A 27,355-nucleotide genomic window follows, 5' to 3' on the forward strand; every position below is an offset into this window, starting at 1 on the left:
TTCTAAACGTGATAGATAGATAAACCTCCTTACCTGTTCAATTGCAGAACCTCCTATTAGGACGTTCATTGAATGGAAGTAGATTTAAGTATACAAGACAATTCAGTCAGTCAAAGTGGTCATACGGTCGATTTAATAGCTAGAGTTATATGAGAAAGAATGATGATATACAGGTAATCAATCCTAATGAATTGCCTGAACTTAGAGAAGAACAAAAACCAATTTAGTTATTGTAACTTATATCAAACTATGGCATTCTCTTTTCCCCTTTTGAGACAGTTTTCTATCGAGTTTCTCTCATGGCATATTCAAACAACCAATCATGCCACCAACTCGCCAAAAGCAACTATCCCAAGTCCATATTATGGCAGGTAAATCCCTTGAAATAATTCACACAAATGCTACACCAAGTCTCTTCCCAAAAAACTTATCTGCCACCCTCTCAGCTACTTCTACCTTCCCATGAATCTTACAAGCCCCCAGCATTGCCCGCAACAAAGCACCGTCAGGCTCCACCTCCATTCCCAAAATCAACTTCTCTGCTTCCTCCACCTGCCCCACCCTTCCGAACATATCTACCATACAAGTATAATGCTGCAGCCTTGGTCTCAGGCCAAACCTCCCTTCCATCATCTCAAAATGTTGCTTACCCTTGTTGATCAACCCCCCATGACTACACGCTGTCAGAACCACAGTAAAAGTGGCAGCATCTGGCATCTCTCCCGTCCCTACCATTCTATCAAATAACTCAAACACCTCAGTAAACACTCCATCCATTCCATACCCTGCCATCATTGCTGACCACGAAATTACATTCCTAACCAGCATTCGATCAAACACTTTACGTGAATTAACCAAATCGCCGCATTCTGCATACATAGTCACCAAACCATTTGAATTCGCCAAATCTAAGGAAAACCCATTTATCAGAACCGCTCCGTGAACTTGCCGGCCCAGTTGTAAAGCTGATAAGCTGGCACACGATTTAAGCACAACGGGCAAAGTGTTGGAGTCAATGGGTTTGCCGGCAACGAGCATTTGGCGGAACATGGAAAGGGAGTCAGAGAACAAATTGAGAGAAGCATAGGCTCTGATAAGGACATTGAAGAGGAAGGTTGGTCGGCGAGTGGCGAAAGAGAAAATCACATTGGCTTGGTACAGTTGGGCACAGGATGCATAGGCTGAGATGAGCTTGGTTCGGATGAAATCATGGGGCGAAATGCCGAGTCTTATGGTTCGGGCGTGAACCTGTTTGAGTTTTTGGAGGTTCTTGGTGGAGGAGCAGGTTTCAAGGAGAGTGGAGTAAAAGGGTATGATCTTACTGGTGGTGGCCATTTTGCAAACTGTTGATGCCGATCCTGAAAAGGTCTACCCCAAAACCTGCACAAAAGATTCTTCAAAATAAGCCAGAGCTCTAATTTTTCCACAATAATTTCAAGAATAAAGATAACATTAATTTAAATAAAGGGAAAAATACAGTTTACCCTCATGAAGTTTCAGGTGTTTTTCAATTTTAACCCCAAAGTTCAAAAATTGGCAATCTACCCCCCTGAAGTTTCAAAAATTAGCAATTTAAACCTTCAGTTTAATTTTTCCATTAAATTGGACGGAAAATTTTTTTAAAAAGCCAAAGGGCAATGATGTAATTTCATATATTTCTGTCTATTTTGACGGAAAAATTAAACGGAAGGTTTGAATTGCCAATTTTTGAAACTTCAGGGGGGTAGATTGCCAATTTTTGAACTTTGGGATTAAAATTGAAAAACCCTTGAAACTTCATGGGGGTAAACTGCATTTTCCCCTTAAATAAAACAATGAACATGACTCCGGAGGAAGAGGAGTCTTCAACCTCACCCCATATATATCCAGAGCTCTACTTCAGCGATATGGAGAAAAATGGGTCGCCAATTGCCATTTCCTTTTAAGTAGGGTATGAAGAAGATATATGGTGAACTTTGAGACCATCTTTTTAACTTAATTTTATGATTTTAAAGTTTTTAAAATTATTATTGGATTTGAAATTATTATTATTCAATTTTACTTTAATTGAGATTTAAAAAGCACTAATGTATACAAAATAATTTTTTGCATTACTCCGCATAGATAGGTGCAGTTTCCTAGGAATTGGATTTCAAATGAAGAGAGGAGGGGGGAAGCCACATAAAGCACACCAACTTATGTCACCACCGGTGGCGGTGGTTATGTGGTTTCAAAAAAAATTTTATGAGAATGGGCATGTATTAGGGCATGGGTTCGACTCTCTGCAAGAGAAAATAACTTACAGAAATTTAACTAATATTATTTGCCTTGAAAATTAAAGTAACCATAATTGGTCGCTCCCTCTTACCCTTTTAATTAATCATATATTAACACCAAACGGGTGGACACTCAAAAGACGAACTAAAACATGTAGAAGGAAATTCAACCAAAATAAAAACTTATCTTACAGAGCTTAATCCATCAACCCCAACTCAACATTTAATTCATATAATCAAGCTCACATGCACCAAGAAACCAACTCAAACACCAAGAATTTCAATTTTCACTAGTCAATTTGGAGCTTTCTTAAAATTCTTTACAAAGTCCTGTTTCACATAATAACTAGCTAGGCAATATCTCATGACTATCATTATAAACTAACTATTCCTTATCTTTTCAATATAAGACCGAGGTGTCCATTTTAAACACTTAATGAGGTCATTTTATGCAATGCTCTAGTACTACATGGCCTGAAGTTATTAGATAACTCTAATACCACTTTACTAAGCTATCTTAAGCCTGACTATTAAGGCTTGCACTTCTTATCCATCACCAAGGGCTAACCTACAACCTAAGCTAGGATTTAAGGTATGTGTATCTTTTTTGCCAAAACACAATCGGTTAATTTTACCAAAACCTCCATAATCCACAACATATAAAGAGGAAAAAGCAAAGAGAGATATTGGAGGAGGAGAAATCGAGAGGGGAGAGAGATTCATACCTTCAAACACAGCTTCAAATACGCCTTGGAGATTGGAAAGTAAAATTGTTGTCGCAGGCTGGACAGGAGATCTTACTCAAAGCGGTGATCCAAGCCATTTCGTCATATAGCATGAATATCTTCCTCCTACCGAAAGGGTTATGTTCCGAGATTAACTCATTGATGCAGAAGTTTTGGTGGAATTCTCAAGGGAAAGAGCGTAGTATTCATTGGATGAGATGGAGCAAAATAGGGATGTCAAAAGACCGTGGGGGTTTGGGATTTAGAGATTTGGTGAATTTTAACAAGGCCCTTCTAGCAAAGCAATATTGGAGGTTATTACAAGCCCCGGACACACTCACTGCTAGAATTATTAAAGCCAAATATTACCCCAATACATCAATTATGGATGCAAAGTTGACCTCGAAACCATCCCTACTTGGCGCAGTATATATGGCTCTAAGGAGATTATTGAAGAGGGAACGATCTGGCGAATTGGCAATGGGCAATTGGTTAATATTTGGGGGGACAAATGGATCCCATATCCATGCACATATAAGCCCCACTCCCCACCGACGGTGATAGAACCAAGTAGCAAGGTGAGTGCACTTTTTGATTTGGATTCCGAAGGGTGGAATCATACTCTGCTTTCACAAATCTTCACTGAGGAGGAGATAAAGGCGATATCTTCCATAGCTATCAGCCACACGAGTCAGCCAGATGTCCGGATATGGAGGGGAACGAATCTGGGGACATTCACGGTCAAAAGCGCCTATCATCTAGCCAATGAACTGGATAATAGTAAGTGTCCTAGCAGCTCACAACCGAAGGAGCAGAGTTTCTTATGGAAACAACTATGGAAGCTGCTCATCCCAAATGCTGCTAAAACGTTTCTCTGGAGAGCTTGCCATAATCTGCTTCCAACCATGGAGAATCTACTCAAGAGACAAGTGGTGAGGGACCCGAGGTGTCCCATATGCGAAAAGGAGCCAGAAACGGTCCTACATGTCCTATGGGGATGCCCGGCAGCTTCAGATGCATGGGGCAATAGTTGTCGTGTGTTCCAAAAATGGGGGCAGGAGGAAACCAATTTTATGCAGCTAGCTGAAAATATCTTTCGAAGATGTAATATGGATGATATTCTGTTGTTCGTGGCTCTTGCTCGACAGCTATGGTTCAGGCGCAATACTTGGATCCATGAAGGTCACTTCTCTAGCCCGAATGAGATCGTCAAAAAATCTGTTGAGAGCTTGCTGGAGTTCAAACAGCAACAAGATCGCGTCCCCCAAAGTTTGAAGGTGAGTCCTGCAGACAAGGGGAAATCATGGCAAGCTCCGGAGACAGGAAGCTTTAAGGCGAATTGGGACGTGGCTTTTGACACAACCCAAAATATAATGGGAATTGGAATTGTCATAAGGGAAGAGAGAGGGCAGGTTATAGCGGCAATGAGCAAAACAAGAAGGGGTTCCCTGGAGTCTGCAACAGGGGAAGCTCTAGGAGCATTTCATGCTGTCCGTTTGATGAGGGAGCTGGGATTGCAACTTGTTATTGTGGAGGGAGATGCCAAGCAGATAGTGGATGCTATCAATTCATCTATGACCACGTGGAGCCGGTTCAGACATCTAGTGGACGATACAAAGAATCTGCTACAGACATTCCCAAGGTGGTCCTGTGTTTATGTTCCTAGGGAAGCAAATGAGGCTGCTCATAGGTTGGCGAAAGCAGCCATACAAGGTGTTGGTGATAGAGTTTGGAGGAACCTTACTCCAAATTGTATTCATGACATTGTAATGAAGGAGCATTTAGCTCTTTCTCTTGATTGTTTGTAGGGGCCTTAACCCCACTTTCTGATCATTAGCAATAAGATTAATCGAGTATTTGTTCAAAAAAAAAAATTATCAGTTATCCTAAAAACTTAAGCTAATAGGAAGAAGTAAATTTAACCACTTAATCATTACTTTAACACCCTAAAATCTTTTAACATATATTTTCTGCTTCTCTTTTACTCAAACCTTTGAATGCTCAATCACATGATCTGTCAACCAACAATCGTGACTCCAGCAAATATTGTTACAATATAAATTCTCACAGCTAGCTGCAACATTAATATTCAAACATGAAAGGAAAGAATCACAACATAAAAGGAAATAATATATATATACTGCTGGAATTCTCAACTCCGCTACAGCCGAAAAGGAATGTATATTTCTTCAAGGAAATACACGGATTGTTACCAATTAAACTGAAATGCAACACTCAAGAAGGAAAACTATCTATTGTCCATAATATAATATATTCTGTAATTACTGTAAATTACCGTAGGATCATGAGAAGCTCCTAGTACTTGTATCAATGTCTGTATTATTAAAGTCAATGTTTATCTTTTGTCCTACTGTTTTTTAATTCTATCATTGGATCCAATGAGTTGAACTAGTCTCAGGCTGTAGAAAGATATATAGAGTTTGTTTTAGTTTATTTTATATTTTGAATTTAATTTGAACATATTTGAATGCAAATCAACTGGGCTGATTTTTTATTTTTTATTTTTTATTTTATTTATTATTTTTATTTTTTATCAATTGGGCTGATTTACCCATATCACATGTAAACACATTCAATGATAGATTTGAAAAAATATAAAAATAGATTAGCGTTAGACCAAATCAATTATCCGCCATTAATTACTGCAATTACTGCTATCTTTTCAGTTTAAAACGTCAGCACCGTCACATCCCTCTCCCTCCCTCCCACCATGCATTGATTTGGAAGCTCACACACGTTGCACTTCATTTAACTCTATTCCAATCCAGAAAAAGGCTCAGCATAAATGGTCATTGTTGACTGTGATGTCTGTGCTCCTGCTCCAGCCCCAAAAGAAACCCATCCATCCATCCCATTCATCTTATAACCTTTATATTTAATTCCTTTGTCGTTTATCTTCTTCTTGCCAAACCAGTTTAATTTAAAAAGAGAAACAAGAACATGAGATAAAACCGTATCCATTAAGAGATCGAAACATATATTTATATATATTTGGCGTCCAAAAAGGAAGAGGGAGAGCTTAGGATTCCTCTATGACAAGTACTAGCTAAGACATGCATGAAAATTTAAACATATTTCTAATTAGTACAAGCAAAATGCCATCTTCCGTTGAAATTAAGAGAGAAGCCTTGAGTATTCCAACGGTCAATATATATTTAGGGAGTTCTAGGCTTTTTGGGGCTGCCGCCGTTGTGGTGCAACGGATCCGGGCCGGAGGGAACATTCCTCAACTCCCAACCGACAGAGCTCCGACCATTTCTACTGGTTGCTGATCCTTGCTGGCCACCCTTCACAGCCTCTTTCTTCTCCTTCAAACCAGCCAGTAGCTATATATATATATATATATACAAATGGAGTGGAAATTACAGAAACATCAACAACATGTATATCATATCAAACATAAGCAAAGAGAAAGAAAAAAAAACCCCATGCATGCACTTCAAATTAAGTTCAAAGCATGTGTGTGTGTTAAAACCGACCTTTCTGTTCTCTGTCTTCAAGGAAGCTGCTGCCTTTGAGTAAAAGCACCCATGCCCACCACCGCATTCTGCCAAATAAACCAATTTCAATCACTATATAGCTACAAAACCAAAAATTATTCGACTATATATGAAATATTGCCTACTTTCTTTGCAAATTTGGTTCGAGATTGTGTTAAAGAGTTAAAAAAAAAAAAACACTTTTTATACTTCAAAAATTTGTACTAAATAAAAATGATACATTTGACTTAAAAACTCAAAAGCACTTTTTTTTTGTTTAGTTCTTTTTGCACCGCGCGTTGACGCAATAAAAATCATTTGAGATGCAGAGTATTCATTTAGTGCATTTAGGAAGGTAATGCACTAAATGAAATGAAATGGAGAGGATCCGATGCCGTCGACAAAGGCTTAAAAGTGTACTAGGTTGTCTGTCTGGGAGTGGGAGAGAAGAGAGAAAGAGAGGGAAAAGAGACAGACCCGAAGTTTTCTCCATGAACACCAAACACAAAAGCACAACGCAAACCAGACAAACAAACATGTGCTTGGAGACCATTTTTGGGAAAGTGAAAGTAGGGTTAGAATATTGTTTGTTGCTGCGAAGAGTAGTGCAAGTAAGTAAAATAGGTGAGAGAGTTGTGAAGGGTTACTGCAGCGGGAACACCCAATTTATAGAAGGTCCACAAATGATTGCCCATGCAGCCATTTGTGGAGAAATGATTGACTTCTATTTGCTCAGCCGAAGCAAATATATATAATTAAACCTCTCAAAATGAATGACAGCTAGCGCCGTCTTCAGTGACGTGACTGACGTCCGTCCACCGTCACAAACATCTCTCATGTAGGCACGTGCCAAACCCTGACCCTCCCCGCCACCGCATCTGGAACCCGACGAGTGACGTCATGGTTTTGACATAGGAGGGGGTATGTTTTCCGTTATGCCTTTGATTTGATTCCCCCTACGGCTACCTATCTGGGATTTTCGAGTAGCAGAGAGAAATGGGGTGATGATGGTACATGTGTATATATATATATATATATATATATATATATATATATTTACTTATGGTGTGATCGAGGAGAAGATTTTGCATCATGGAATAAGATACTACTGATTGATTTGCTGTTTTCCTTCCGTATCCTTTGTGCGGTGGCAAGTTTCTTTTTCTTTTTCTTTTTCTTTTGTTGAATCAAAACAAACAAAACATCCCCTCTCAATTAAAGAGTTCTTCAATTAATTAATATTATAAGAGATCCTTCTATTGTTGTTTAATATTCTAATTAATTGTCAACCCACATATATATACACGTGGATTCATGCCATTCTTTGTAAAATGAATCACCCAAAGATGATTTTTTAATAGCTCTGTACTTGTTAATATGTTTTAAGTGGTGCATGGTTTTTGTTTTATAATTTTTTTTGTTTTAGTGTTTTTAAGAGTGTTTATTTTTGTTTTGAGAAAGAAAAAAAAAAAACAAATAATTTTTAGTATCCAATCAATCAACGTACACCATAGATAACCTTGAAATATATATAACAATAATGCAAAATTAGTATAAAAAGAATAATATGAGAATATTGTATGACTAATATGAATCCCTTGATCATAATATTTAACAGAACTATTATAATTTGATTTGTTATTGTTCAATATAAATCCCAAGTACACATACAAATCTTATAAAGAACAAAAAATTAAAAGAATAGAAAACTAGTTATTATTCTAACAGTAAACGTTGCACCTCACACACTCCCCTATAACATGGTTTTTTTTTTTGTTTTTTGTTTTTAAGTACATTACAAACCAGAAAAACAACAAAAAAACAAACAGAAAAAAGGATGGTCCTCTCCGCTAACAAACCTAGAAGAATTGAAAGGGGAAGAGGAAAAGTAAGAGTGTCAAGGCGATTACGGTTAGCAGTTATTGGCAATAACCGCTAACCGTAACCGCCTTAGCGGTTAGTAGATTTCACTAACCGCTTAGCGGTTAACCGCCGGTTAGCGGTTAATGAAATAGATAACCGCCCGTTAATCGCTTTTCAAATTTGGGCCTTTTTTTTGGGCTTTTTGGGCGTTTTTGGGCTTTTCGAGCCTTTTTTTGCTTCTTTTTTTGGGCTTTTTGGATGATTTTTGACTTTTTTATTTACCCTCTTTCTTTTTATTTTATTTTTTATTTTTAGTGTCTTCTTGAGCCCAATTGCTATAAAAAGAGCCTATATTGAAAAATCAAAAATATTTGACCCAAAATTTACATTTACTTGCACTTAAAAAAATTTCCTTAAATATTAAATCATAACGAGTTAACTTTTTTTTTAAAAAAAAAAAAAAAAAAAAAAAAAAAAAATTAACCTAACATATAAAAAAAAGTTCAGAATTCAGACAACTGTCACAACATATAATGATAATACATTAATATTTAAATTGTGTTTATAAGTAACACATTAATTGGTCATTGTTTAATCAAATGTCAATTACTTAATTTGATATTATACGAATCATATTATACGTATCATATCATCATTGTACATTAATAATATGATTTACTTGAAGTCTTGAATAAAGTATTTGAATTGTCATTGAATCATATAATTAAGTATTGATATTATACATTTATATTATTCATATACATATGTAGACTTATATAGACTTATAACATAGACTTATAAGTTTATAATATACATTGGAAATAAGTCTCTAGATATTTAATTGTTGTATTAGTATGAATTGGTATACATATGAGTTATGTCATATTATATATGTATAATTTGTTATTATATAATCAAATGATTTAATGATCAATTGATCATGTGATATAATTATATAAATTATAGTGATAATATATTAATACTCAAATTTTGATTTAATGATAAAGTGATTATATGATATAATCATATAAATTATAGTGATAATATATTAATACTCAAATTGTGATTTAATTATTTTTTTAAAAAAAATTGTGATTTAATGATCAAGTGATTATGTTATAATTATAAATATTTTTATAACTATAATTATAAAAAGGCGGTTAGTGGTTAGTGGTTACGGTTAGTAAACTCAATAACCGCTAACCGCTAGGCGGTTATAGCAGTTAGACGGTTAACGGTTAATACAGTTAAGCGGTTAAACGGTTAATGGTTAGCGGTTATAGCGGTTAGTAGGTGGTTAAAATTGACACCCCTAAGGAAAAGGGAATACTATCAGAGTGAAATTTGGTTGCGGGCCTTGCGGCCCAACGTACTAAATAGTGGGCATAGAAGTTTACACTTCGGTTAACATTTCTAACTTCCCAAAAGGCAGCAAAGGGAATAGAGTCTATAATATCAAAAATGACGGAGGAGATCCTCCAATCTTGAAATGAATCTAGTTGACGGAGATTTAGGATAACCACTTCAGAATCTCCTTCGAGAATAAAGCGATCAAGACTAAGCGAAGATGCTAAGGAAACCGCAAGACGGGCTGCCAAAGCTTCTCCCAAATTTGGAGAGCAAGATGGACTGATTTGGGAGATATAGTGCTTCAAGTAATTTAGGCTCATTTGGATTTGTGATTTTTTTTTTCTATTCTACTAAACTAAATTTAAAATTACGAATATCGAATAAAAATTGGGTTGTTTGAAGAATATAAATTTTGAATAAAATTAAAAAATTTTTAAATTGAATTTTAGTAATGTCAAATCAACTAAAAAGAGAAAAAAAATTGAGAATAATTGTCTTTTCCAAACAAGCTTATATTTATATTTTTTAAGTAATTAATATTGTATAAGCCACTTAAATTTTTTTTTCAAAAAACAAAAAACAAAAAGCCACTTAAAATTAAATACATGATTGATATAAATATGATAAAGAGTAACATGCATTATTATGGAAATGGAAATTAAGGAATTTTCTCTGTTTTTTTTTTTTGTTGGGGGGGGGAGGGGGCGGGGGGGGAAGGGCAAGAGGGTGAAGGAGGCTGACGTCATAGTTCACAATTGTAACGTAAATTTAGATTTGAAAGTGGAGCCGCCCAGCCAACAAAATGCAGAGCATGATGTCATGTCAAAGTAATATTAATTACTGCAACCATATCTTCTGCGTTAATAAATAACAACCAGAGTAAAAAAGCAGAAGGGATAATGGCGATTATGGAAGAAAAAGAAACACTACGTCAATCACTCTCTCAGTCACATCCGTCATGCAAAATCCTCCATAAAATTAATTAACCCCCCCAGTAACACCGTCATCAATTAACCATATTTCATCACCACCCATCCCAGCTGTACTCTGTTACCCCCAGGACTCTCAATTAAAGTTAAAAAGGGCAAAAAATAAAAAATAAAAAATCATGAAAGAATCAACATATAAGCTGAATTAAAATGTTTTTTTTATTATATATGAATATAGTATTAAGTCATTGAATATTGACGGATGAACAAATTTTGAACAGCAAATTTGACTTAGGAACTGTAAAAAAACTAAAGCATATGTGTTATAGTTTTTTCACCGATCCAAATTTATTTTCACTCTCTCTTTCTATAACTTTTTTACAGCACCTAAACCAGTTCCTTTTTATTATTTAAGCCAGACTGGTTTTTCATTTTTCTCTAATAACAAACTCAAACAGTGATATTTATTATCTCAAAACAAGAAATAAAAAATGGATAGAAATTTCCTTCAAACTAGTCTGGAGAAAATATTTTCAAACCCATTTAAAATAGTGCCAAGTGTCTATAAACATTTAAAAGACACATTATATTCTTAACATCATTAATAACAGTTTACTAACTTAGACTAAATTTAATGTGTTTTTTAAATGTTTATAGACACTTGGCACTATTTTAAATGGGTTGGAGAATACTTTTTCCTAACTAATTTGAAAGAAATTTCTGTCCATAAAAAATTGCTAAACCTAATCACGATTTTGGCAGCCCAGTATGTCAAAAACTATATTCAAAGTCTTGAATCATTTTGGCTGGAAAATTCAAAAAATATGATCTTTTATTTGATTTCATATATCAACAATAATTTTGAGTCCCAAATATTAATTCACACCATCACACTCTTTGATCTTAATCATGTTCAACATACGATCGAAGTTTTTGTTTTGCATGTATAAAATACAAAGCCATTCACACACTAGCTCTTTGAACTTTAATCATCTGCAGCATGAGGTTGTAGACCCATTTGCTTTCTTGTTCTTCCCACAAACAGATCCCCAGACTTTATCCACCCAGGAATTCTTCCGATGATTGTCGTGAAAGGGAATTGTGCCACCGCGTCTTTCCTTCCAAGAGAAACAATTGCAATTGCTGAACTAGGCTTATAAGTTGCCATTTTGCTTTCATTTCCTCCCGTCATCAATAGCTTCAAGTTCTTCGCAGCCACAAGAGCATGTTTGAGCGCCAAAAACCCTTGTTTGACTTCCTGAAGTACCCATTTTCAAGAAACAATTTTACACAAGATTTGGTTGCAAATTACACATGCAATGACAATATTTCTTTGGCCTGTTGCAAATTCTTGCTTCTTTCACTTTTATTGTATGTATCAAGACTATTTGTATGAACCTATAAATATAATATATAGAGTTGTGGGACATAAAACAATTTCAAGATTGATTGTCTTTTTCTTACCTTATATGTCTTTCGTGTGTGTGTGGCCATACTATCAGTTTGAGTTCAGAACAGCTAGAATTGTGAAGAGATAAATCGTAACAAAACTAAACAAAGCCAAACAATAACAGTGTGGTGTGGCGCTTACCGGAATATCAGTAATATCTCCAATCGCAAATATGTTCTTTCGACCCTTGACTCTCAAATTCTCATCAACCTTCAAGCTTCCACGAGTATCTAAGTTATTCTTCAACACAGTTTCCCTAAGCCATGCTGAACCCAGTGGTGTCCCTGTGCATAAAAAATGGCAATCTGCATTGATAATTTCTCCTTCTGAAGTTTGATAAGTTTTGCTTTCTTCTGAAACAGAGTCCAAATTCACTCTTTGCTCCAATATCACTTCAACTTTCTTTGATTTCAACCAGCGCAGAGTTTTGTTTGCAGCTTTTGGTCCAATAAATTCCAGCAACCTTGATCCATTATGCACCAGAGTAACCTTCTTATCTGGGAAATCAACAGCAATTTCTCCAGCAAGTTCAACACCAGTGGGGCCCCCTCCAACAATTAAAATGGAACCAGCTGAATTTATCTTTTGATTTTCTGCCGGTGCAAAAATTACATCATTAAGCATAGGTTCAGAGTAGTAGACAGATGCTCCCTTTTCTTAGCCCAATATAATTGAAGTTAGTTTTAAACAAGTTAGAATTCCATTGAATAGTTATTCTGAACTGTAATAATTACCTTTTCAAGCTTGTGTTAGGCAGTTAGGGTTATCAATGCCCTTTATAGTCCAATAGTACTCCTTGTTTCAAATGGCATAGGATTAGATTAATAAGAGGGGGCTAGTACAAGAGTGTTTGTATTCATTTTTTCTTTCTATTCTAATGGAATGCTTAGCAACATCGAGAACTTTAATAATTTAACCACTACTCTATTATTCTTCCATAATACGAACTCAGACTCTGCCTCAGTGAAAGGTCCCAACATATGAAAATTTTCAATTTTAAATAGGAGGTAAAGTAATGTCAGAGTTCGGATTTTGAAATCATAATAAATCACCATTTATTTCAAAAGTCTAAACTGATGGTGAAATAATGAATTTAATTACTTAATCATTATTATAACCATGAAATTCATTCACTTATAACAGCATTAGTTTACACCTTAGCAAGCAAGCTGCCGCAATCTCTTCTAAGATATTGACACCATTAAGAGAACATATTTGATGAAACAACTTTGATTCAATTTCTTCGAAGTTTGAACTTACATAAGATAATGCTCAATTTTGAGTTATATAAAATGGCTTGGAAGTTAATTGCAACTAGACAATTTGATGGCAGCCATGTTTCCCAAGCATCTTGCTTATAAACTCTCATAATACTGGAAATTCTCACTAAATAATGCAGCCATCATCAAAACACATATATGCAATCTGCCAATTGTCTCAGCACTTAGTATAGTAGTTGATGAATAATGAAGATGATGCTTCAGTTCACATATAGATTTACCTGCTTTGAATTGATTAAGTCTCTCAGTCCTCCTTTCCGGGACAGGATAGGTATGGCCAGTGGCAATGACGAGAAAATCATAGGGAATCAGCTGGCCGTCTGCAGTTGACACTTCAGTTTCAGTGATATTGACTGCACTGGATGTAACAACACGGCCATTGGTGAGGTATTCTCTATGGTTGATCACTGACCTTTTCCCAAACGATGGCTCCACCATTGCCCTCAAGTTTGCCCAGGGAATCTCAAAATACTCCTTCCTGTTTTCAATTTTGTTTTCACTTAGCAACAAAGATGATTACAGCTCTGTACATGGAAAATTCTACATGGTGCCTCATGTAATGATATAACCCAGCAACATTTTAGAATCACCAAACAGATTTCAATTTGACATTAAAAAAAAAAAAAAAAAAAACAGAAGAATGAAACTTAAAAACGTAAAGCAAGTGATAGAAGGTGGAACCAATTAATCAAGTTGTTAGAAATGGGTGTATATTTGTGGGTTTCATGTACACTAGAGCTTTGACTAATTTCCTGCAAGAAATTCATGTATTACTCTTGTTACACAAGGAGGCATATCTCTATTATGCAAGAAATTCATGAATATTTGGTATCCATATTATGCAAGGATGCATTGCTTTTGCTAATTCAAATTGAAGACAAGTGTTCACAGCAGCATAATGTAATTTCAGTTAAAATACTAATCAACTGATTAAATTTACTCTTTCTCATCAGCTAAGCTCGGTGATTTAACAATTTCGATCCAAAATAATTAAATTCACACTTTCCGCTTAGCTTAAGTTTTTAAGATTACTGGGATTCGTCATGATATCACCGGTGATTCAACAAATAATATTAGAGAATAACAATAATGTCAGCAAAATTGTTATCAAGTCCCACACAGGAAAGAGGTGAAATTTCTTTGAATTGAAGAGAGAAAGAGTACGGGTCAATGAGAGTGACATCGGCGTCGAATTGGAGGGATCTAGCGAGGGTGGAACCAGCAACGCCTCCTCCGATGACGACCAACTTCCGGCTCGCCGCTTCCAACTCTTGCTTCTTCATTTTTTGCTGTGTCTTCTCGATCACAGGATTTGGCGATACCGATTTCTGATCTTAATTTCAGAGCACTACGTCTTAAGGTTTCGAATTGAGAAAGAGAGGAATTTTAAAGGGATTTTGGGCGCAGAATTGTCAACGGGTTTCTGTTGAATTTTGGGTGTTGCCCATCTGGAAGAATAAGCAAAGACGGCAAATGCCAAATGGTTAACCAAGTCTTCAGGCATCCCAGTTCACATGAGTCCATGACCCACCGACGAATAATAATAACAATAATAGCTTAGAAAAATAATAATAATCTAATCATATCATATTATATATATAATAGGGGAGTTTTAAACATGAGAGACTAATAGCTTGACACGTGGCGCTTCATTTATCTCACAAATATATATGTGTAAAAAAAATTTGAATTTTAAACCAAACAAATTGTCTTTTTTCCCAAATTTTCAGAATTCCAAAATTCCCTATATCAGGAATTTTTTTTTTTTTTTTTAAATGACACGTAGGAGAGAAGTTGGCCATAAGTTGGATTTATGTTGTAACCTTAACATTTTCCTATATATAATATGAGAGTTTTAAATAAGAGAGACTAATAGCTTGACACGTGGCGCTTCGTTTATCTCACAACTATTTACTTTTGAAAGTTTTAACCAAGAGGATTTAATATCTTGACACGTGGCGCTTCATTTACCTGATAACTGTTTACTTTTAAAAGTTTTAAACATGAGGGTCTAATAGCTTGATACGTGGCGTTTCATTTATCTGATAAATTTTTACTTTTAATTAAACGGTTTAAATTAAACCGTATGTTTAAAACAAAACAAAACAAATGAAAAAATGAAAAAAACAAAAAAACAAAACAAATGAAAAAAAAAAAAAAAAGAAAAAGAAGAAGAAGAAGAAAGAAGCCGAATCCCTCTAAAAAATGCCTTAATATTGCGACATGTGGCATAAACCCTTTTTATTTTAATGTTAAACCAGTTTTTTAAGACATAATTTGTGAATCGGTTCTTAGTTAAAAAATCAGTCATTAAATTAGCGTAATTAATGACATTTAATTATATTTCAAGAGTTTTCCATATATAATTTATTTAATAAATTAAGTATTATCAATGTCCAAATCAAATAAGAAACAAATAATACAAATCAAATCATATCATATATCATATATGATAGTCGAAGCCTTCTTTTGAAGTGTCTTCAAATCGCGACATGTAGCATGAATCAATTTTTTTTAAAGACTAAACCGATATTTTAATTCATTATTTTAAAAAGTGAACAGTTAAAAATTGAATTGTTCATATTTTTGCTCTCTCTATATCTCTTTTTTCCTCTCTCTCGACGTCTCTCTCTCTATTATTATTATTTTTTTTTCTCTCCAAGTCATTTACGCTAATTTCACATCTCTTTTTCTTGAACCGGTTCATATCTATCTCTCGCTCCTTTTTTTTTTCCTCTCTCTCCACGTCTCTCTCTCTTTTTTCTCTCCAAGTCTTTCACTCTCATTCAACATCTCTCTCTCTTAATTTCAAAAAAAAAAAAAAAAAACATCTCTTTCCCTCCACTCTCCAACATTAATATCTCTCCTCTTTTTTCTCTCCATCTCTATCTTTCTCTTTCTCCACTCTCCAACATTAACAAAAACATAATGTATTGGCCTAAAAATTCAACTTGGAGGTAATTATCCTTCTCAACCTTTTTTTATTTTATTTCTAGACCAACTAAAAGTTATACAATAGTATATTACTGAACATAGTGACACAATTACACATAAGATTGCATGAATATATAAATCACATAAAAATACACTATCATAAGAACCATATATAATTTTTGTTTTAATCCATATAAATTAATACATATTAAATCATTCCCATATGTGTAATTAAAAATGGAAAGAAAGTGTATAGAAAAAAGAAAAGAGCAAGAAGAAAACCTAGAATCAATTAAAACATAAGATCTTTAATTAATTTTAATTTAAGCACATTAAAAAATACATAGTAAATCACCCAAAAAAAAAAAAAAACACATAAAACTTTGACATCAATTAAAACATAAGACCCATAAAACATATTAAAATATTTATTCCCATATGAGTAGTTTTATCTCTTTCATAAAAGAAAGAGATAAAAAATCATGGAATGAATATTGGAACAAAAAAAAAATAATAATGAATAATAAAGTCAATTAAATTTACAAAAGAAAAATAAGAAATTTAAATGAAAAATAATATTTAAATTAGAACATAAAATAAGGAAAAAAATGAAAAATAAAACAACATGAAATAAATATCTCTTTCTCTTTATTTTTCCGAGATCCAATGAAATTCAGAGATATAGGAAAAAAAGTATTATTAAATAAAGTTTTTGTTTTGTTTTTTTTTTTTTTCATTTCATTTCATTTCATTCACATATGTAACATAAAATGAACTACTTTTAGGACAAACCCAAGAAAAAAAAAAAAAAAAAAAAAAAACTCAATGAACATCAACATAATCTAAAAATTCATACCTCATGCCTCTTTTTCACTATCATTTCCTTCAATTCAACGTAAAATTTACAAAAAGAAAAATAAAGAAAAATAATCAATTTGAATAAAAAAAATATATAAATTAGAACAAAATATAAGGAAAAAAAAATCGAAGAATGAAATAACATAACAAAATATCATGACATGTGGCATACCAATAATCTGACAAGTGATTATTTTAAATGAAACTGTGCGTTTAAGTTTGTAAATCAAAACACGCGTAACACATTTTCACATCGCTTCAAACTGCTCTCTCTTTCTCACGCTCAACTACCATCAAAAGTTCAAAATATATAACTTTGTACAGTTTCTTTTAGCCAAGAAACCGCTTTGTCTCTCTTCCTCTATTCTACTGTTCTTTCCAATTGTTTCACAACCCTCTGAAATTTCACTCTATCGACATCGAGTAAGTTTGTTTTATCTCTTTCAAAATTTAATTACCTTTTCATATGCCAATTAGATCTCCATCTTCTTCCTTGCTTTCTATTTATTGAATTTCATTGAAATATGTTTATTTTAGATTCTTTTTTCTAATACGTTTATTTTAGGCCACATATGGGTGTAGTGAATTGATATTAGGGGAATTGGGAAAAATGGGCGTTAATGGCATTGAATTGGGTACAACTGTACGCTCAACGACCATCAACATCTCTTTCTCTCTCAATTTCAAAAAAAAAAAAAAAACATCTCTCTCCCTCCACTCTACAGGATTAATATCTCTCCTCTTTTTTCTCTCAATCTCTATCTTTCTCTTTCTCCACTCTCCAACATTAACAAAAACATAATCTATTGGCCTAAAAATTCAAATTGGAGGTACTTATCTTAACCTTTTTTTTTTCTCAGACCGACAATGTTTTAACATATTCTAATTTATATAAATTAAACTAAAATTAAAGGTCTTATGTTTTAATTCATTTTAATGTTTATGGATTTTTTTATTTTTTATTTTTGGTAATTTACTCGGATTTTCAAGCATATTTTTAAGTTTTTTTTTTTGTTAATATTTGGAATTATATCGGTTTTATTTGTATTGAAATAAGATAAATGATTTATTTGATTGCATTAAATCTTGATTGAAAGACCAATTTTTTTCAAAGACTAAACTGATTTTTTAACTCATTATTTTAAAAAGTTTACAATTAAAAATTGAACGGTTCATATTTTTGTTCTCTCTCTTTCTCTCTCCAAGCCATTCATTCTCATTCCACATCTCTCTCTTGAACCAATTCATATCTCTCTCTCTCTCTCACCTTTTTTTTCCTCTCTCTCCACGTCTCTCTCTCTCTTTTCTTTTTTTCCTCTCTCTCCACGTCTCTCGCTCTCTCTCTTTTCTTTCCATGTCTTTCTGTAACATTCTGATCTCATATAGCGGAAAAACTGTAATTATCAATACAAAAAAATACTGTTAAAATACTTTTCTTTATACAAAAATACCCAAAGCTATGTCGTACAAGGCATTTATACAAATCTATCCGACAGTCTAAACTCTAGACAAAACTTAACCAACTTGGAATCTCTGTACATCTCAATATGAATCTTTAATCACAACTGCATAATTACCTTGATTTTCCATTCCTGCAAGCACTACAAAAAACTGTGAAGTAGTGAGTCAATTGATTTCCGACAATATAAATCATTGTTGAATCATATATATAGCAAAATGCTAGACAAGTTATAAAACCACAAAAATCCGTATTATTGGATATCAATATCATACTCAGTAAGTAAGAATACTTACAGTGGATTACATGAATGGATCATCAAAGGTAATTACTTGAAACCCGTTCTGTTGCAGTTGGTCCATACCCATAACAATCCCTTTACTGACTTTCTCTCTCTCTCTCTCTCTCGCCTAAACTCTCTTTCTTCCTCTTCAGCTCTCTGTCTTAAATTTCCCATCTCACTCTCGGTTTCTCTTGTGTTCTTTCTTTCTTGTAGCGCTTGGTCTCGCCCTTTCTCTCTCTATTCTGAGTAAATACTCTTAGAAAGAAGAAAGACCGAGTAAAAAGCGGAAGAAGGAAGAATATATGCAAGAGATGGGAGAGGAGATGAGTGGTGAAAATTGTGAAGGAGAAGAGCTCTATTTATAGGAGAAAATCAAACACTATTCTACCTTCAATTTACAATTATACCCTCATTTTACTATTTCACCAACCCTATACTATTCCACCAACCCTATACTATTCCACCAACCCTATACTATTCTACCTTCAATTTACAATTATACCCTCATTCTATCTTCAATTTACAATTATACCCTCATTTTACTATTTCACCAACCCTATACTATTCCACCAACCCTATACTATTTTTACCTTCCATTTACTATCCTATTATTTCACCAATTATTACAATCATACTCCAAATTATACCAATCAATCATCAATTATCATATCTCTTAAATCTCCCAATAAAATAATCAATATAAAATCATCATCATGATATAATAACCTTAAATCAATATTCATTCCAATAATATTCATAAGATCTAATAAGTTCCTCAAGAATAAATATTATTACCTAATATCATCAATAAATATCTCAACCTCAAAATAAATGTCATTACCTAATATGAATATTAATATAATCATAGCATCAATTTAATATCTCTAAAATAAGACTTTAAAAATCTGGGGTGCTACACTTTCACTTTCATTCAACATCTCTCTCTCTTAATTTTTTTTTTTTTTTAAAAAAAAATCTCTTTCCCTCCACTCTCCAACATTAATATCTCTCCTATTTTTTCTCTCCATCTCTATCTTTCTCTTTCTCCACTCTCCAACATTAACAAAAACATAACCTATTGGCCTAAAAGTTCAACTTGGAGGTAATTATCCTTCTTAACTTCTTTTTTTTTTTTTTTTTTTTTTTTTTTTTTTAATAGACCAACTAAAAGTTATACAACAATATATTACTGAACATAGTGACACAGTTACACATAAGATTGCATGAATATATAAATCACATAAAAATATACTATCATAAGAACCATATATAATTTTAGTTTTAATCCACATAAATTAATACATATTAAAACATTCCCATATGTGTAATTTAAAATGGAAAGAAAGTCTACAGAAAAGAGAAAACAGCAAGAAGAAAACCTAGAATTAGTTAAACATAAGACCCATAATTAATTTTAATTTAAGCACATTAAAAAATACATAGTAAATCACCAAAAAAAAAAGAAAAAAAAAACACATAAAACTTTGACATCAATTAAAACATAAGACCATAAAACATATGAAAATATTTATTCCCATATGAGTAGTTTTATCTCTTTCATAAAAAAAAAAGAGATAAAAAATCATGGAATGAATATTGGAACACAAAAAAAATAATGAACAATAAAGTCAATTAAATTTACAAAAGAAAAATAAGAAATTTAAATGAAAAATAATATATAAATTAGAACATAAAATTAGGAAAAAAAATGAAAAATAAAACAACATGAAATAAATGTCTCTTTCTCTTTATTTTTCCTAAATCCAATGAAATTCAGAGGAATAGGAAAAAAAGTATTATCAAATAAAGTTTTTGTCCTTTTTTTTTTTTTTTTTTTTTTTTCATTTCGACTATCATGCACGTATATAACATAAAATGAACTACTTTTTGGACAAAATGAAGAAAAAAAAAAAAAAAAAAGAAACTCAATGAACATCAACATAATCTAAAAATTCCTACCTCATACCTCATACCTCTTTTTCATTATCATTTCCTTCAATTCAACGTAAAATTTACAAAATAAAAATAAAGAAAAATAATCAATTTGAATAAATATATATATATATATTAGAACAAAATATAAGGAAAAAAATCGAAGAATGAAATAACATAACAAAATATCATGACATGTGGCATGCCATTAATCTGACAAGTGATTATTTTAAATGAAACTGTGCGTTTAAGTTTGTAAATCAAAACACACGTAACACCTTTTCACATTACTTCAAACTGCACTCTCTTTCTCACGCACAACTACCATCAAAAGTTCAAAATATATAACTTTGTACAGTTTCTTTTAGCCATGAAACTGCTCTGTCTCTCTTCCTCTATTCTGCTGTTCTTTCCAATTGTTTCACAACCCTATGAAATTTCACTCTATCGACATTAAGTAAGTTTATTTTATCTCTTTTTAAAATTTAATTACCTTTTGAGACTGCCAATTAGATCTCCATCTTCTTCCTTGCTTTCTGTTTATTGAATTTCATTGAAATATGTTTATTTTAGATTCTTTTTTCTAATACGTTTATTTGAGGCCATATATGGGTGTAGTGAATTGATATTAGGGGAATTGGGAAAAATGGGCGTTAATGGCATTGAATTGGGTACAACTGTACGCTCAACCACCATCAACATTTTAAAAAACAAAAACAAATTAAAACCACAAAAACAGTTTCTACCCCATTCAACAACAAACACTTACAATTCTCTTATGTCTAATATCTCATTATACCTTCTGAAACATCATTCATTCTACACCCAGTAAGTTTAATCTATTCCTTTTAAAAATTTAGTTTAAATTGTGCTTATTATGTTCACAAACTGCCATTTACTGTGTGCATTTATTTGAGTTCATTATGATATTTAGTCAATGGCAGATTGTTTAAATTTCAATTGTTTTTATTATGTTAACAAATTGCCATTGTTCAATGTTATTGTTTATGTTAACATTGTCATTCACCGTTATTGTTCGATTTGCTGTTATTATTTTTGATGAGTACTCTATTTGAAAACACGTTTTAATGGTTAGTTCAAAAATTTCCCTGCAAACCGCAAATTAAAAAATGGCTCAAGTCTCAATCCCAAAATGTTTTACAACATTTTGCTAGAATACTCATTTTGTTAGAATATTCATTTGGGATTTTTCTGCAGTTTTTACATGGTGTTTCTCTCTTCATTATCTCAACATTATTCTCAATTGCTTTTGTTTTCCTCTAAGGGTGTCGACAAAATTATGGTCCATTGAAAAACAACAAATTAAATAGATTTCATTACCGCTTTTTTGTTGTTCAATTCAATGGGTTCAAAATTATGTCCTTTTATAATGTGGTTAAATGTAATCCAAAATAAATTGCCAATTTTCACGGATGAAATATGACTATCTATATATATATATATTCCTTTTTGAAGTTCAACACTTTTTAAATTCAAGGTCTATTTTCCATTTTCTTTGATAACAATTGGGATAAAATTCACTTAATCCCCTCAAACTACCACCCCAATGATAATTTACCTCTCAAACTATCAATTACGACAACTTACCCTCCAAACTACCAAAACAATGACAATGCTAACAAAATGACGAAATTACCACTATATAATTTTTAATAAGATAAAAATACCTTTAAAATTTTGAAAAAAAAAATTAAAAATTAAAATTTAGTATTTTTATTTTTATTTTAGTAAGGGTAATTTTGTAATTTTTTAAAAATTAGGGGTACATTGTCATTGTTTTGGTAGTTTGGACGGTAAATTGTCGCAATTGATAGTTTTGGGAGTAGATTATCATTGGAGTCGTAGTTTGATGAGGTTAAATGGACTTTACCCTAACAATTGTCTCTTCCTATTAATTAGGAAAAAAAAAAAAAAAGAGTCTCTTCCTATTCATTCCCCATAACCACAAATCAGTCGCTTTTCTACTATACTTATTTTTGGCATAAGAAAAGTGTTAAACAGGAGGGTTTAGTATCTTGACGTGTGGCGCTTCATTTATCTGATAACTGTTTACTTTTAAAAGTTTTAAACATGAGGGTCTAATAGCTTGACATGTGGCGTTTCATTTATCTGACAAATGTTTACTTTTAATTAAACGGTTTAAATTAAACCGTACGTTTAAAACAAAACAAAACAAATGAAAAAAAAAAACAAACAAAAAAAACAATCAAAACAAACAAACCGTTTCTACAAATGAAAAAAAAAAAGAAAGCCAAATCACGCTCAGAAGTGCCTTAATATTGCGATATGTGGCATGCATGAACCATTTTTATTTCAATGCTAAACTAGTTTTTTAAGACATAATTTGTGAACCGGTTTTTTAACAGTGAACCAGTTCTTACTTAAAAAACCAGTCAGTAAATTAACGTAATTAATGACATTTAATTATATTTCAAGAGTTTTCTATATATAAATTATTTAATAAATTAAGTATTATTAATGTCCAAATCAAATAAGAAACAAATAATACAAATCAAATCATATCATATCATATATCATATATAATAGTCGAAGCCTTCTTTTGAAGTGTCTTCAAATCGCGACATATAACGTGAACCAATTTTTTTAAAAAACTAAACCGATATTTTAACTCATTATTGTAAAAAGTTAAAAGTTAAAAATTGAATTGTTGGTATTTTTGTTCTCTCTCTCTTTTTTTCTTCTCTCTCAATGTCTCTCTCTCCATTTATTTATTTATTTTTCTCTCCAAGTCATTTACTCTCATTCCACATCTCTGTTTCTTGAACCGGTTCATATCTCTCTCTCCTTTTTTTTTGCCTCTCTCTCCACGTCTCTCTCTCTCTTTTCTCTCCAAGTCTTTCACTCTCATTCAACATCTCTCTCTCTGTCTCTTAATTTCAAAAAAAAAAAAAAAAAAAATCTCTCTCCCTCCACTCTCCAACATTAATATCTTTCCTCTTTTTTCTCTCCATCTCTATCTTTCTCTTTCTCTACTCTGCAACATTAACAAAAACATAATCTATTGGCCGAAAAATTCAACTTAAAGGTAATATTGAGGTAATTATTGTTAACCCCCCTCTTTTTTTTTTTTTTTTTTTTTTTCAGACCAACATTGTTTTAACATATTCTAATTTATATAAATTAAACTAAAATTAAAGGTCTTATGTTTTAATTCATTTGAATGTTTATAGATTTTTTTTTTTTTTGGTAATTTACTCGATTTTCAAGCATATTTTTAAGTTTTTTTTTTCTCTACTTTTGAAAGCAATATTTTTTTGCTTGTTTTTTTTTTTTTAATATTCGGAATTATATAGGTTTTTTTTTTACATGTCCGCACAAGAGGGAAGATGGGGATTCGAACTAGTGACTTTCACTTCATTAAGTGTGGTCTCAGCCAATTGAGCTACTTCTTGGGGACGGAATTATATAGGTTTTATTTGTATTGAAATAAGATAGATGATTTATTTGATTGCATTAAATCTTGATTGAAAGACCAATTTTTTTTAAAGAGTAAACTGATTTTTTAACTCATTATTTTAAAAAGTGAACAGTTAAAAATTGAACGGTTCATTTTTTCTCTCTCTTTTTTTCCTCTCTCTCAACGTCTCTCTCTCCATTTATTTATTTATTTTTCTCTCCAAGTCATTTACTCTCATTCCACATCTCTTTTTCTTGAACCGGTTCATATCTCTCTCTCTCTCTCTCTCCTTTTTTTCCTCTCTCTCCACGTCTCTCTCTCTTTTTTCTCTCCAAGTCTTTCACTCTCATTCAACATCCCTTTCTCTCTTAATTTCAAAAAAAAAATCTCTTTCCCTCCACTCTCCAACATTAATATCTCTCATTTTTTTTCTCCACTCTCGAACATTAACAAATACATAATCTATTGACCTAAAAATTTAACTTGGAGGTAATTATTCTTCTTAACCTTTTTTTTTTTTTTTTTTTTTTTTCAGACCAACAATGTTTTGATCACTGTTTTCTTCGTAAATGCTTTTGATATTAATTTAATTTATAACCAATTCCAATTTTATAAATCATTAAATGATTTTAATGATTTTTTATGATAATAAGAACCCAAAAAGTTTTAGAACATTTTGATAGATACTCATTTGAAATTTTTCTGCAGTTTTTACATGAGCTTTCTCTCTTCATTATCGCAAAACGTTTATTACTTATAGTTCAAAATTTGGCCTTCAAACCCGAATGTAGAAAAAACAGAAAGTAGAAACAACTTATAGAAAAGAAATTGGGAAATAACTCCACCACTTAATCATAATTTGCATGCTTGAAAAAAAAAAAACCCTAGCAGAGCTTAAGGAAGTGCCGCACAGCTGAGGGGGAGGGGTTTCTCCCCCTCCCCCCCTCCTCTCTTTCCCCCTCTCTTTCCTTGATCTGTTCCCCCCTCCCTTCCCCATTTTCCTTCCCCCCCTCTCTTCCCCGATCTGTGTTTCTTTTCTTTTTTGTGTTTGTTTTTGGATTTCGCTTTCTTTTCCTTGTTGTTGTTCTTTGTATGCTTGTTTATTTTTTCTTGCTAGGTGTTTGTTTGGGCACACTTTGTGGGTGCCGCTCATGGGGGATTCACTCAAACTTCCCTCCAATTTCTTTGAGTGCGCCGCCGATCTCCTCTGCGCCAGCTTTGCCGTTTACTGTCTTCTGCTGGGTCTTTTCACGCGTCCCCACCGTGATGTGCTTCCAACGCCATCTACGCATCGGTTTTCGGCAAGCACGTGATCGGCTTTTCTTCCGGCTGCTGTCATCCGCCTAGTGTGCTCCTATTTTTAAATTTTTAATTGTATTGCTTTGATTTTCCCTGTATTTTTCTCGTTTTTCTTGCTGCTTGTAATAAGGCCATGTCCTCTTTCTTGATCTCCTCGCTTGTTATTTTGGTCCAGATCCCTGGGGTTGTGGATGTGAACGATATCCTGACTTTCGGGTTCAGGAGGATGTGTGTCGGCATGGGGTCCTTTTGATCCCAGGGTCGAGGAATAAGAGCTACTTATACATTAGTTTGTGTCTGCCTAGCGCATATCTGTTATTCCAACTGAAAATTAGTTATAGGTTAGCGGATGTTTGGCGTCTTTGACATGTAATCTTTTATTTACGACTTTTATATTTTAGCTTCGGCTAGGATCTTTCAGAACGTTATGTTCTGTGATTGTAAGAGTTTTAATGCTCTTGATTCCTCTATTAATGAGATAAGAATGATTTTCCTTCAAAAAAAAAAAAATTGCATGCTTGAACTTTTACTATATATAGTTAATACTTATTCACATTGCCTCATTTTTGCTTCTTGCTATGACTATTTGATATTTGTTCAAAATAATGTCCTAATTAAACAATTTCAAACAGATTTCCTTAAACTCATAAATGAAAAATTGTTCTTAAGCTCATTATTGAGTGAATGTTATATTAGAATATAACATGGGTAAAAAATAACACATTATATTAGAATATAAATGAAGCAATATGTCCATTGGTAATACGAAGATTTGGCAGAATTGAGTCATGGAAAAGGGCCAAATTAACCATAGGTCTGATTAAAAATCTAATATTAATAACCTGTCATGCCAAAATATTTTGTCATCATAAAATAATTTGTAAAATATTTCCTTAAGCTCATTATTTGATATTTGTTGCATCGAGAATAGGTAGTGGGGTTTAATGCTCACAATGGCTCTCTTTTTGGGAGGTTTAATGCTCACAAAAAACTCAAAATCAAACTATTTTTTTTTCTTGTCATTTATCCACCCACTAATTATTATTATTATTATTATTATTTTCCATCATGTCATTTTAAAAAACAACCCGTGGTTCCCAAGAGGTAGCTCAATCGGCTTGGACCACGCTTAATGAAGCGGAGGTCACTAGTTCGAATCCCCTTCCTTCCTCTTGTGCAAACATGTCAAAAAAACAAAAAAACAACCCGTGCATTGCACGGGGTACAAGCTCATTTTACTTAGTGAAAAAGTACAATTATTTACTTTAACTATTTTTTTTTCACTATACACTTCAACAGATTTTCTATTTCAATCTGTACTTGCTTTAAAATATTATTTCTCATTTTTTATATTATATTATTGCTAACACTTAATTAAAGGGATAAACAAACATATATATAGAAATCATTCATAAAAAACAAAAATAAACACGTATGAGAAACATTCATCTCACATACAGGTATTAATTCTTAAAATTAATAACATAAATAAATTTTTTCATCCAACTGCAATTGATTTGTTTCCATCCGTTTTTTTTTATGCAATAATTTTTTGCAATTAATTTGTTTCCATGAAATAAATTTTTTTTTGCATTTAATTTTTTCATCCAATTGTGTGAAGAAATTTTGTAAGCGAGAGAGATAAATTTTGTGTTTGAGAAAAAGACGTAACAGATGTGAAGAGGTGTTCAGAAGAAATAAAAGATGTTGGGTAAAAAAGGGCAAAATAAAAAAAATAAATAAATAAAAAATAAACAATATTTTATTCATATAATGTGTTACAGTGAATAGCTCTAAAT

At 32.5% G+C, this 27,355-nt stretch overlaps 3 protein-coding genes across 3 annotated transcripts; all 3 read right to left on the reverse strand.

Annotated features, from left to right (window-relative positions):
• Positions 1 to 106: 106 nt before the first annotated feature.
• On the reverse strand, positions 107 to 1,941 carry LOC132164387 (pentatricopeptide repeat-containing protein CRR2, chloroplastic). The gene is made up of 2 exons (XM_059574895.2): positions 1,855 to 1,941; positions 107 to 1,380 (listed from the first exon to the last, which is right to left on the reverse strand). Exon 2 carries the CDS (start codon positions 1,333 to 1,335, stop codon positions 391 to 393), a length of 945 nt encoding a protein of 314 aa, XP_059430878.2. The 5' UTR covers positions 1,336 to 1,380; positions 1,855 to 1,941; the 3' UTR covers positions 107 to 390.
• Positions 1,942 to 6,156: 4,215 nt separating this feature from the next.
• Positions 6,157 to 7,033, reverse strand: CLV3 (CLAVATA3). Its single transcript, XM_088518701.1, has 3 exons — positions 6,958 to 7,033; positions 6,481 to 6,548; positions 6,157 to 6,327 (listed from the first exon to the last, which is right to left on the reverse strand). The coding sequence occupies exons 1-3, from the start codon at positions 7,031 to 7,033 to the stop codon at positions 6,157 to 6,159; spliced, it is 315 nt and encodes a 104-aa protein (XP_088374827.1).
• A 4,403-nt stretch (positions 7,034 to 11,436) lies between these two features.
• LOC132163596 (FAD/NAD(P)-binding oxidoreductase family protein) lies at positions 11,437 to 14,837 on the reverse strand. Its single transcript, XM_059573944.2, has 4 exons — positions 14,517 to 14,837; positions 13,574 to 13,830; positions 12,214 to 12,665; positions 11,437 to 11,880 (listed from the first exon to the last, which is right to left on the reverse strand). The coding sequence occupies exons 1-4, from the start codon at positions 14,633 to 14,635 to the stop codon at positions 11,608 to 11,610; spliced, it is 1,101 nt and encodes a 366-aa protein (XP_059429927.2). The 5' UTR covers positions 14,636 to 14,837; the 3' UTR covers positions 11,437 to 11,607.
• Positions 14,838 to 27,355: the final 12,518 nt, after the last annotated feature.

This window comes from Corylus avellana, chromosome 8, assembly GCF_965113065.1.
Source record: "Corylus avellana chromosome 8, dhCorAvel1.hap1.2, whole genome shotgun sequence".
Classification (NCBI taxonomy): domain Eukaryota; kingdom Viridiplantae; phylum Streptophyta; class Magnoliopsida; order Fagales; family Betulaceae; genus Corylus; species Corylus avellana.

What these genes read in the sequence shown, in the direction of transcription:
- LOC132163596 (XM_059573944.2), bottom strand. Translation starts at nt 14,635, where the DNA reads ATGAAGAAGCAAGAGTTGGAAGCGGCGAGCCGGAAGTTGGTCGTCATC. An exon ending in ACTTAATCAATTCAAAGCAG is followed by an intron (nt 12,666 to 13,573) that starts GTAAATCTATAT and finishes TTGCACCGGCAG; the next exon opens with AAAATCAAAAGATAAATTCA. An exon ending in GAGATATTACTGATATTCCG is followed by an intron (nt 11,881 to 12,213) that starts GTAAGCGCCACA and finishes TGGGTACTTCAG; the next exon opens with GAAGTCAAACAAGGGTTTTT.
- LOC132164387 (XM_059574895.2), bottom strand. Translation starts at nt 1,335, where the DNA reads ATGGCCACCACCAGTAAGATCATACCCTTTTACTCCACTCTCCTTGAA.
- CLV3 (XM_088518701.1), bottom strand. Translation starts at nt 7,033, where the DNA reads ATGGTCTCCAAGCACATGTTTGTTTGTCTGGTTTGCGTTGTGCTTTTG. An exon ending in GTTCATGGAGAAAACTTCGG is followed by an intron (nt 6,549 to 6,957) that starts GTCTGTCTCTTT and finishes TTTATTTGGCAG; the next exon opens with AATGCGGTGGTGGGCATGGG. An exon ending in TGAAGACAGAGAACAGAAAG is followed by an intron (nt 6,328 to 6,480) that starts GTCGGTTTTAAC and finishes ATATATATATAG; the next exon opens with CTACTGGCTGGTTTGAAGGA.